At 47.2% G+C, this 12,048-nt stretch overlaps 1 protein-coding gene across 1 annotated transcript; it reads right to left on the bottom strand.

Moving 5' to 3' along the window:
* Positions 1–5,610: 5,610 nt before the first annotated feature.
* On the bottom strand, positions 5,611–11,655 carry LOC104507103 (alpha-protein kinase 1-like; the record flags this gene model as incomplete). The annotated part of the gene is made up of 5 exons (XM_010148280.1): positions 5,611–5,807; positions 6,403–6,589; positions 8,922–9,084; positions 10,145–10,298; positions 11,145–11,655. Coding segments are annotated over 5 exons (1,212 nt in total), but the record flags the coding sequence as incomplete, so codon positions are not given.
* Between the last annotated feature and the right edge of the window lie 393 nt (positions 11,656–12,048).

The following is a 12,048-nucleotide window of genomic DNA, read 5'->3' as shown; positions in this document are numbered from 1 at the left end:
CAGCGGGTGGCTGTGGAGGCCAACAGCCCCATCTGCTCCCGCTCTGCAAGGATGATTTCATCCAAGTGGAAAAAAAAGGGAGGGTGGGTGTGTGCCATTCCCGGGAGAGGGCTGAGAGCGGGGGCCATCCCCAGGCTGCTGGGCTGGGACAGGCACACGGGTGCCGGCACGGGGACTTCCCCCCAAGGTGATCCAGCCGATACTCTGCTGGGAATATCCCTGTTCTGGTCGTTTCCAGGGAGCAGCGGTTACTCTGGTACCTCACACCACCTGTCCGTAGCCTGCTTTTCCCAAGGCACATGCGATGCCCAGAGACAGAGCTGCGTGTGCTTGGTTTCCCTTCCTGGGGGGCTCCCCCTGCATCAGCGGGGCCCCCCCATGGCTCCACCAGCCAGGGGCAGGATGGGCTGGGGAATGTCCTGTGCCGGGTACCAGCCCCGTGCCTGGAAGAGCAACGCTACCCCTGCTACCAAGCCATGCAGAGGGAAGGAGGCCATGAGGAGGCTGTGTTTGGCCTCAGCGCGGAATTCTGCCCTGCTTTGGCAGCACGGGCTGCCTTTCTGGGCTGGCTGACATGAAGCTGGCCCCTCAGCACCCACAAACAGCTCTTTCCGGTAAAGGCCCGACGCCTAAATCCAGCAGCTGGGCTCTCGCCAGGTTTATGGCAGCGGGGCCGGGCTCCCCATTAACTCCGCTGGCCTTAACGGCCCAGGAAGCTGCTGGTGGAGAGGGAGAGGGATGGAGGCAGCCTGGCTCAGCCTCGTATTGCCAGAATAACCGAGCGTCTCCCTTCCGCACGGCATTCTTTGTGAGAGAAGATCCCCAAAGTGCTTCGTAATGACGATGGCTACTGGCAGAAGAGAGAGAAAATCATTTTGCCTGTGGTTAGTTGGCTTTGGTTGCATCAGCTCGTTCCCTCTTGATATCAAATTTACTAACTTCCGTGCGTGAGTGCATGACATGCAGCAGCCGAGAAAGGTCATCGGGAGAAGCCTCTTCCCTGAAGGATGGGAAAGCGCGTCACCACCTTGCCAAGAGCGGGATGTTTTTGTGCCTGACTTACTGCAGCGCTTACACGGGGTGTAAACTCAAGTCCCCGGGTCATCTGCTTTCGCTGAGAGGAGGAAATGCTTCTTCAGACTTGATGTCCCTACAGTTAATGGTAAGACGTCGCTGCGCCAGCACAACGCATTCACTCTGTCCTGACTAGAACCAGCACAACGCAGCTGGGCTCGTTTTGTAGAGACCACGAGGCGACTGGCTCTTAACCGTCATACTGCACTCTTACGGTGGACTCCGGAGTGTGTTGTAGTTAATCAAGCCCAAAAAGCAGCCTGGGTAGCAAGTTACTTAATATAAACCATTGAATTTATATGAAACTTCCAGACAAAACTAAATGCTCCACCATCAGTCTGAGCCGACTGTTTATTTCTCTCAATAATCACCTATTTATACCACAAATGTGAACCAAATCTGTGTGTTTCAGGCCATGTATGTGTCTACATTCATCAGGTGATGGGGTTATAGGGCACATTAATCCAGGATTGCCGGTATCCAAGCCCTGGGTGAAGACAGAGCACCTGCATTTGTGAAGGACCGCTCCCTCGGAATTTGGGCCCGAGCCTGTAAAGAGTCAGACCAGTAGAAGCTACGGGGTTAAATATGGTGGTGTCTGTTTTAACAGGGAACCGGACAAGCTGATACTTGATACCGTTAACTGCGAGTCGCCATATCTCCGACCGAGATGGTTAAATGTGTGCTGCAAACCAACCAAAGAAATCAGCCGCTAAAGGCAAATGTTAGGAAGAAACCAAAATATGAACATTTCCCACAGATGGATTTATTCAGGAGCGTATCTAAATACATCTCTTCTCCTTTCTTTGAACAAGAGGCGTGAGCTGGAAAAGGCATTACTTTTCGGGGGCCTCGAAACTGCATGTGCTACCGCAGCAGTCACGGCAGGGCCGGCTGTTGGCAGCGCATTAGGACACTTTGTTCTGCAGAGATTGTCCGGGAGGTTTTGTTTTGCTTTTAATTGTCTCTATAGAGAAGGGAAAGCCTCTGCAGAGAGGCTTTAACACAGCATCTCCGCTGCCTATTAATTCCCGAGATCTTGCTAACTAGCTTTGTTTCCTCTTCAGAGCTGGGCACGCTCTTTTGCCGGAGCACACAGCTATGCACGCAGAGCGCTTGTCACTTGGTTAAAGCCAGCATTTCCCCACTCCTGCAGACAAGGCCGTCCTTTATTGGCTGAAGAACAAGATAACGGGCTTAATCTTCCCAGTAACACGTGAGTTTTCATGTATCACTTTAATCTGCAAAACAGTGGGGCCAAGTGTCGCGTCACATGCCGATTTTACTTTTCTATGAGCGAGTGACTCCCCGGCTCAATGATGGATTGTTTGCTCGCTTTTAACAACAGTCAAGATGGTGAATGCCCCGGGGTGATAGGCAGTGTGCAATGGGAACGGCAGCAAATCTGATGGCCCAGTTCAAGTTCACCTGACAAAGCTGAAGCAGTCTGCGAGCAGCATTCGAGAAAGGATTATTCACACTAGCATTATATTTTTGAATGCATTTTTCTTCCTGCGCAGCTGCCCAGCTCCCCAACACTGAAGGTTTATGCACCATAATAAGGAGATTTAATTTTTTTTTTCTTCTTCTCTTGCTTCTCCCTCTTTACACCTAGTTCTAATCGGTCGGTGCGGTGATAGGGCATCTTTCCAAACAACTCGGCACAAACATCACCTAGAAAACAATAGCGTTGCTAAAAAGCGGGAACAAAAGCCTAAAAATCTCCACTGGCTGAAGAAACAAAAGCGGATGGTTTTGTTTAAAGCCAACCGCTCTGTTGGGGACCCATCTTTTCTGTGGAAGTTTGATGCTGTTTCCTTTTGCTTAAGGAAAATCTTCCCAGAGAAACGATCCCAGCCTTTGAGCTTGGGGGCAGTGGGACGTCGGGGCCTTGGAGGGGAAGAGAATGTGAAATGAAGGCTGCTTTTCACTGCTGGTGGAGAAGGATGGCTGCCTGCCCTTTTTAAAGTTAAGAACCCCGTAACACATGTGGGAGTCCACATGCACATGCGTGCGCGCACGCGTTGCCTGGAAGACTAAGATCTAGGTCTCGTATTGTTTCTTTTGGCTGGAAAGGCAGCAACAGACATTAGCTCCGGTCCTGTGTGTTGTTCCCGTTGTCTGTTAAGGGGAATATGTATACCTGTTGCTTGAACTTCCCCAGAATTAGCTTTTCCACCTGCCAGTTAGGCTAGCAACACTGGGAAAGAGGTGCTGGAGGAATATAAGGTCTCTTTCCTTCTCCTGTGGAACAGAAAATCAGCTGCAACCTGTAGGTGCAAAGATACGCCCTCTGCTTTTAATCCAAACCTGCCATGCAGCCCTGAGAGAGGCTGAAACAAGCATGCCCCTGCAAGCCCGTGCAGGTTAACCGCCCACAGGAAAGAAAGGTTGAAGCCCATTCGCCCTGGGCAGGTAACTCATCGAAAGTCTGTCTGCAGTAGATGTAAAATGGCCAGTTGAATTTTTTGAGGACAAAACGCATTAGTCAGCATATTTGGTTTGAAAACGCTTCTTCGTCGCAGTCTGAATTTGGGTAATATCGCCAATAGTCCTTTGGGGTTTTTTTTATTTCATCCAGACACTCCAGTTGGCTTAATTCAGCATTGAGGAGGCGCAGCATTTTGTGTGAGAAGCTCTCATCCCCTCTTTTTTAGGGCCGCTTTCTCGACAGCGCATGTACATCAGGCCATGCCAGCAGGTTTGACTCTTTTCAGCTAAGCAGCCAGTGCGGGAAAGGAAAACACTATTTCAGCTGTTCAGCTAGGATTCACAAAGCTGGGAGGGCACCGCTTTTCTCTACACGCTTCTGAAGGTTGCTGGGACAGAGGAACTCTGCCCGTCGCGTCTCTTAGGAGTCGGTGAGTGGTTATCAGTTTGTGAATTGCCCTAGGTGTCGAAGGAGGTCGCGTGAATGAATTGCAAGCTTTAGTTTTCAAAAAAAAAAAATCCCAAACAAACAACAAAACAACAACAAAAAAAAGCCCACAGAAGATTGTTTCATAAGAAGTGAAAGGCTGCAGCTGCCCCTAACCCAGGCAGGCACTACTGAAGCATGTGGCCGGCGTACATGCCGTGGGCTGTTCAGTCACGGCGTTAAAAACCAGGGTCCCTCTGAGTATGCTCGGGACAACCACAGACAATAACAAAAATACTGCTGAAATGTGGGAGTTCAAGGACTAAGTTGCAGCTGCTTGCATGTGTGGCAGTAAAGTGTGTTCCCAGCACAGGAGGAGTTGTAAAGAACCACCCCACACACATTGTATAGGTTCAAATTTAGACTTTGTATGAGTGGGGTGGGTTGAGAGGATGTGGGTCTCGGTGTGGACTGTTGGTAGGGACAGTGTGTTAACACATCACTTAAATATTACTGGACACCTGCTTTACTTCCATAAATGTGTTTTCTGGGCTGTGCCAGAAAAGCAGGCGGTTGGAAACCCTGCAGGCTGTGCCTCCACCAGCCCCAGGGCACAACCCATCGCCCTTGCTGCTGGCAGCAAACTGCAAGTCTACTTCTTCGGCTCCTGCTGGGAACGTGGCTGAGAAAGGGACTGCTCCTCCTGAACACCTCCCACCTCGCAGCTCTGTGACGCTGGGTGACGCAGGCTCCAAGGGAGGGGGTGCTTTGCCTGCCTAGTTGGAACCAAAACTGGCACTGAGGCAGCTTGCTCTGCGCTAATTAGGTGCTGGGCTCCCCCCAGAACCACTTCTTTTCTACAGGTGGCTACAGTCACGCTCAGTGAGATTATTTGTGGGCATTAGTTATATAATTGGTCTTCAAATCTGTTGTGCTCACAGTTTCATTAGGGGTGGAAGAGATGTGCTGCCCTTAAGTGAGAACTGTTCTTCTCTTGGGAAAGTCTTCTGAGAGTCTGTTAAATGTACCAGTCCTCGATTATTCATGCAAAGCATCTCTTGGTCCAAGAACGCTGTTGGTTCCTTGCAGAGCAGCGGAGTTTCCTTGGCTGTTACAGTTAAAGCCCTATTTCCATCTGTTTAGATGTCATGTGGTCATATATGCACCTATACCTACGCACCACTGAAACAAAGTTTGTTATTTTTGAAGCAAATCAAAACGTTACCATTTGTTCCCTAAAGCATTTATACAAGTTTCTGAAAGTTTTCCAGATGGTTGAAATACAAGTCCCTGCTTCAGCCTCACTCCAACTCATAGTCCATTTTCAAAGAGCGGATGATGCCTATTGCCCTTACTGGGTCTGAATGGATTGGAAGTTTATACAGTCTTGTAGTACATCTCCAGCTGAATTTGGGAGATCGCTTTCTTACTCTTCTTATCTTCTTCTGCTAATTCCTACAGCTGGCTATAACAACATGAGGTTCAGATGGTACACAAGATGATAACATGGTATTACCAGCCTGGATACAAAGATCAGAACTTGACAAACTCGTGCAGTTAATGACTGACCCGACTCACATGGTATCATATTGATGGCTCTGTGCTCACAAAGACAAGACGCTCCTAAAGGTGTGTAGGGTAAAACCCCATCCAGCTCACGGGTCATTCTTTGTGCGAGTCTACATTGGCAGCTCTACTGAGGGTCTTGTTAAAGAAAGGCAGCGGCAGATTTCATTGCACTCCACGTGTTGATTATTAAAGAAGTAATAAATTCCTTTCTTCCCGAAGTTGGAGTGTGAAACATCTTTGCTGTTAAGAGAATGAATCTGGGGGTCTGTCAGGTAGATGAGGCCTTTCCCGTTACCTGTCACCCAGCCTGTGGAAGAAAGGATACATCTTGGTATCAAACATCACAGCCTTTGTATTATCGTGCTCAGGACTGTCTGCTTGGCACACACGCTGCTAATGCCACTTCAGTGTTTCCCAGTTTCCACCTACGCCAGCAAAAGCACATCCCTAAGAAGTCCATAATGAATATTTAATTAAATGAATACCTGTGAGCTAGAGGCTGAGTCTGAAAGGTTTTATCCTTGGCTCTTAACCAAAGAGCTCAATTCTCCATTATTCAGGGGACCTTTTTTAAGCTTGCCAATTTAGGAAGGAAGAAGTGGGACAAAACCCACTACCTTTTTTAGTGGTTCTCCTTCAGACGGTTCCACAAGACACATCCTTGCAGGCTGGCTTTAGTCTAATTGGACACAGATCACCCCATGGCATGAAGCTGTGGCACACTTGGGAGCACGCGGCTTACGTGCTGTGATGCAGCGGAGAACAAGAGCACCGCTCCAGGCAAACACGCCCCTGCACACACCTCCCTCATGTTACTTCACGTACAGACAGTACATCCTGTATACAGCATGTTCTGCAGCGTGAGAGGACACACAAGAAATGAAGTTCACTGTAATACAAACCTTGCAGATCAACGACGACGTCTGTCCCATTGGAGAACTCATAGGAGAAATGGCCGTAGGCCAGACCGTACTCTGTGGCTTTGTACTCGTTCTTTACTACCTTGGTGTTATTGGACAGCTTCACAAACTCCCCGAGGATGTACGGCTCCACGCTCACGCATCCTTTTATAGTTCTGTCTTCCAGTATCTGAAACAAGAATGTTGCTGACAGTCACGCAAGCAGAGATGTGAAAACAAGGATGCTACAGCTGAAGTCTTGGTTTTTTCCTCTTAGAAATTTCCATCATAAGATGGGTGGAACGAGTTCTCATCTTATCCCACAGCCGAATCAAAACACAGGCTGTTTAGATGAGGAGCTCGCATTTAACTAGAACAAACAAGATCCAACACAAAATCAGGGTGACAGGGCAAACTCCGCAAGCAATGAACTCTAGAAATATCTGGTTTGTCCAGCAAATAGTAAACTTCTTTCAGGAGACTATGTCTAAAGAACAACCCAGAAAGATGAAAATATTTGAGTAAACCTGCACCTGTCCTTCTTCTGTGTGTAAATAACCAGTGGGAGGGGTTTGAGGGGTTTTTTAGTAATTTCTATGTTCAGAGACTTGTAAGTACTGACAGACTCATTAGGCCTTATTAGCGAGCGGCCTAGAGCCAGATGTAGTGCCAGAAGGGCTAACAGGAACAGTGACGTGCACAGCGTGCTGTCATACACTACTCCTCATGAAACCCCGAGTTCAGTGCCGTACTGTGGAAGGTCGCTCTCCACGTTAGTGACACAAGTCAAACGGAAAGTTAAGCGTAAGAATAAAGAGCAGATCCTTCACTTTCCCGCTGGGGGCTGGATGTCAGCTTTAAACCTCTGTGCCAGGTCACCCAGATGTGGCGCCTGCCTCTGTCAGGCTGGGTGCTGGCACAGCAGGGCCTTTCGTCTCACAGCTTTGCATGCTGTCCTCACAGCCGTTGTGCAGAAGCAAGAGATGTCCTGGCTACAGCTACCTGAAACACATAACGCACACGATCCGCCCGTCAAGACCTGAGGGCATGTCTAACACGGCCTCCTCAGACTCCATGTGTTCGGAACTGAGCGGGCAAACAAGTATCTCCCATGATGAAAAGTGGTCGTTGCTTTGGTCGGGTGCTGGGTATTTTAACAGCTGGTTTTTGTTCTTTAAAGAGACTAACAGACTAACCCCAAAGTGCTGTTTCTTGAAACTTTTAGCTTCAAGCTTTTTGTTTTTTCAACCCAAGAAAGAAAGAGAGAGTAATACTCAGGACTTTGCTGCCCCTTGCTCCCAGGCCCTCTTGGATAAGTCCATGTCCCACCTAGCTGTCAGCAGCCCACCTCTGAGGCTGGACCCTTGGAATGGAGGGACAGAAATGCTCCTCAGTGGGAGAGGGCTGATGGATGCGTGGCCTCGCTGAAACTGTCAATTCCACCAGCCTTCCCTCACCTGTCCACGTACGCTCAGCTGCAGGGAAGGCAAGGGGCATTTCCTTCTCATGACTGAGTACAGCCCACACAGGTGGAAAGATACTGGTTGTGCCATCACGGACGAGCGGAAAAGGAGCAGGCTGTAGGGCACTGGATCAGTGGTGAGGTTGTGCCAACAAGCTAATTGAGCTGTGGTGTAAAGGTGTCCTATCCTATGCTAAGGGGCTGTTAGTGAGGAAAAGAGCTTCCTGTGACAGGCATTTGAAGGATGACTGAGCTGCCAGTGTGATATGGCCATGAAAAATGCAGGTCTCACTAAGGGTAAGAATTCCTATTTCCTCTGCAAAAGGCACGGAGGGGTCTCAGGAGAACGCTGCACAATTCTGATCATCAATATTTAAGAATTATGAATTCAAAGTAGAACAGGCTTAGGGTTTCACGGATGAACAGGGGAAGATAGACCTGTATCTTGAGGTGACACTAAAATGAGCTTGGCTTCCCTAGCCTAGAGAACAGAGGCTACAAAGGGATGTTATTGCTGCTCTTCCCCTTAAATCTAGGTCTCAAAGAAGTTGCAAGGAAGACAATAAATATAAATTGACTAATTTCAGGTTAGAAAATAGCACAAGTTTTCCAGACATCAAGAGAGTGGCTCTACAATGATTTCTTACTGGGAACAACAAAGGTTAAAATACAAACCACAGCATGTCTGCTTTTAAGATAGGGCTTAAGGAGTATAAAAAGGGATTATGCTGAACTTTGCTGATCAGATTTCATAACTACCCCTGAAAAGAGATGCGCGTATACTGTTAGATGACATAAAAGGCTGGGTAACTCCTGGGCTTCATTTACAAGCGAGTTTCTGACTTCTAACAGGACATGGCATCTTTTCTGCCAGTTCACTCATGAACTTGTAGCTTTGCAGGTAGGTGTCTTCTGTCCTGAAATGAGCAAATGCAGCTACCAGGTAAGATCACATAAGTGACAGCGTGTCATCTAGAGGTGGCCGGTATTTTAAAACCAAAAATTACTCAAGACACTCTTCCCATCAATCCCTTTATATTGCTTAGGAGACAGTTCTTACCAGGAGTACTGCAGATGGGATATAAAAGATCTGGGTAGGGACCTTTTGCTCGTAGAGCCTTTTGTTGAATTCCGTCACGTAGTACTGGGCAGTCATTTGCCGTTCCACATCACTGAAATGGTGAAGAAGTCCTTTTTCTTCCTTATATTCTTTCCCGACATACCTAAACAAAAAGAGATGTGTTTGGCACAGCCAGATTTGCAGCACACTGCACCTGGGAAGCCCCACTTGGCATACAGAAACATCACTACAAAGCAGAGCTTGGCTGTTCAGAAGCAAAACCAGCTGTTGGTGATGCATTTAAAATGGCATTTTTTGTTGTGGGGTTTTTCATTTATAGCTCTTCAAGGCCTAAAATGCTGTACCGATCAATCAAATCCTCGGATGGGAGGTTCATAACACGTGAATGTTTAATGTCAACTCTTCTTGACTCTGAAGGGAGACCCAACTCAGAGGTACTTAAAATGCTGTTCTTGACCCATAATAATTCATAAGCTACTTCTAATAACACTCCAAAATCTGCAATTAGCAGTTAGCAGAGCTCTCCCCATGCAGAGGTCTTTATGAAGCAAATAGGTGACTTTAATCCTCCTTTCAGAGCAGATATATCCATTCCATAAGCCTGCTGCTAAAGTTAAAGCAAAGCAAGTGAAACACCTTTCTGGCTATAGGTATTGCGATATAGATACACATGTTGCTGTATCGCTAATTCTCTAATGCAGAGCTGGAGGTCAGATAAAAAGGAAGCAACATTTAAGCTGCCATGAGAGTACCCCAGCACAGACAAAGGTGAAGTCAGGCCTAAGTGTTGCCACGAGCAAATGAACATTAACATGGCTGTTAGAAGACAACAGTGAAGTAGCTTTTTCCTCCCAGAAATTAAAAAGTAGAGAGTTACACGGAGTGATGGGAAAGATTGCCAAATGCCCAAGAGATTGGGGAAAGCCAGAAAACAATCTTCCTACAGAAAATCAGCCAAAATCCGTCAAAGTGTAAGCTAGGTTGAAACAGACTAAGGAAACAATTTTCTCCCACTGTGACTATGATTTCTGTAGTTATCCAAGTAAAAACCTGTCCTGCCTTCTGAAGATACTTGATAAAAGCTGTCTAATAACGCTGAATCATAGGTATGACACTAATCTTTAACCAGGCAGTTTTCATTCACATTTACACAGAAGTAGCATTGATAAACATTTTGTTTCAGAAATTTGTCTGATCAATACCTTCCCAGGCTTTCTTCTTGGTGCAGGAAGTGTATCCAAAACGCACTTCTCTGTTTGCCTTCCTTTGCCACGTTCAGATAGTCCCCAATGAATACAGCTGTTTCTTGGCCTGTCCAGAGGCCTGATTTCTTTGAGTATTTTAAAAGAAGAGCGGCTACAAAAAGAAAACACCACAAGTAGAATGGACCATTCTATAGGACTGTTCTAAGCCTGTGCTGAGGGATGAAACAGTCAGCACCCAGGAGATAAGATAGCCAGGCTTCTCTAAAGGGAAGAAGGGGGGTTGGAACTAGATGATCTTTAAGGTCCCTTCCAACCCTAACCATTCTATGATTCTATGATTCTAAAAGCAAAGTAGGAGGCTACAAAATATATGCTAAGAAACATCTAGGTGCAGAGTTTGATATTTTATATTAAGGACAAAACATTGCTAAACAGGCTTGAGACATGTAAGATGGGATGAGCCCTAAGTGGGTTTTACTTAATGAGCTCAATGAGGCAGCCTACAGTGGTGTTGCTCCCAGCTTCTATATTTCTTAGTATATCCCTCAAGGGTCTGTATATTAAGGTATGGCTGCTATTTCTGATTACCTTAATAAGCATTACCTTAAATGCACAGTTTGCAGGATGAAATGTGGAATCTAAATGAGTGACAAAACCAGAGACTCAGGTAGTGGGGTAGAAGGAGCATGATGAAGTGGCACAGAGAGTTCAAGCAGCCTAAGTAATCTCTTGCATGAAGCAGGAGGGACTGAGTGGGCATGGAGTTGGAGCCCATTTCCATGAAGCTTTGACTGATGTGCAAACGGGTAAGAAGGAATAGGGGAACATGGTTCAAGGAAGTGTTCTTCCATTGCTAAAATTCTTCTATAAAACAACAAAAAATTAAGTCCTAATAAATTAAGACTAAACCATTGTGTTAAAAAGCCTGAGTCAAGACTGTTCTGCGTGGGAGTACCTGCTGCTGCCTAAAAATGCCCATCACTGTGTGGAAACTTACAGTACGCTTTACGAAGCTGTTTAGACTTAAAAATTCCAGTAGGCATCAGTCTCTGGACCAGCCAATTATGTTCTACTCCTGCCAGAAGCTGCATGTAATCATCATCCTTCAGAAATCGAGCAGCAAGGATTTCTTCCTTCATTCTCCCAGGCATGAAGATAAAACCACTTCCCCTTGGGTTCAGAAACAGACTTTCAGGGGAACTCTGGGGCATCTGCACTGATTTGCACCATGAACTCAGAGATGAACTGGATTGCCTCTTGCTGCTCACCATGTCCTGAGACTTTTCTTCATCTTCTTCGGTAGTGGCACAGTCAAAGTGCTTGGTTACGGATATCTTTCTCCCCGGGGAGAAACCTGTTGGTGCACTGGGAGTTGATTGATGCTCTGGAACAGATGCCGTAGGATAATCATTTACTAAGTCTCCAATACTGATGAAATCAAATTCAGTGTCATCTGTTGTTTCTGCTCGTGTGTCAACTTCAGGCACTTTGAGAGATCGGTAGTGGCACAGTCAAAGTGCTTGGTTACGGATATCTTTCTCCCCGGGGAGAAACCTGTTGGTGCACTGGGAGTTGATTGATGCTCTGGAACAGATGCCGTAGGATAATCATTTACTAAGTCTCCAATACTGATGAAATCAAATTCAGTGTCATCTGTTGTTTCTGCTCGTGTGTCAACTTCAGGCACTTTGAGAGATGCGTTCCCCCCCGCCGGTTTTCCTCAGCCAGTCACGCACGGAGGAGTCGCTGGCCGTTTTCGGCTCGAAGCCCGCTGACAGTACAGAAGCACGCCCGTCTGTGGGAGGACGTGCCTCAGCCGAGGGATCCTCCGTGCCCTCTGCGGTCTCTGCTCCTGGGTGGACCCCCAGGGAGCGGCTGCGGGGCCGAGACGCGGGGGCGGC

The sequence above is a fragment of the Eurypyga helias genome, unplaced genomic scaffold, assembly GCF_000690775.1.
Source record: "Eurypyga helias isolate BGI_N326 unplaced genomic scaffold, ASM69077v1 scaffold35193, whole genome shotgun sequence".
NCBI lineage: Eukaryota > Metazoa > Chordata > Aves > Eurypygiformes > Eurypygidae > Eurypyga > Eurypyga helias.
The sequence above is the reverse complement of the archived record's forward strand: the minus strand, read 5'-3'. Positions and strand labels throughout refer to the sequence as shown.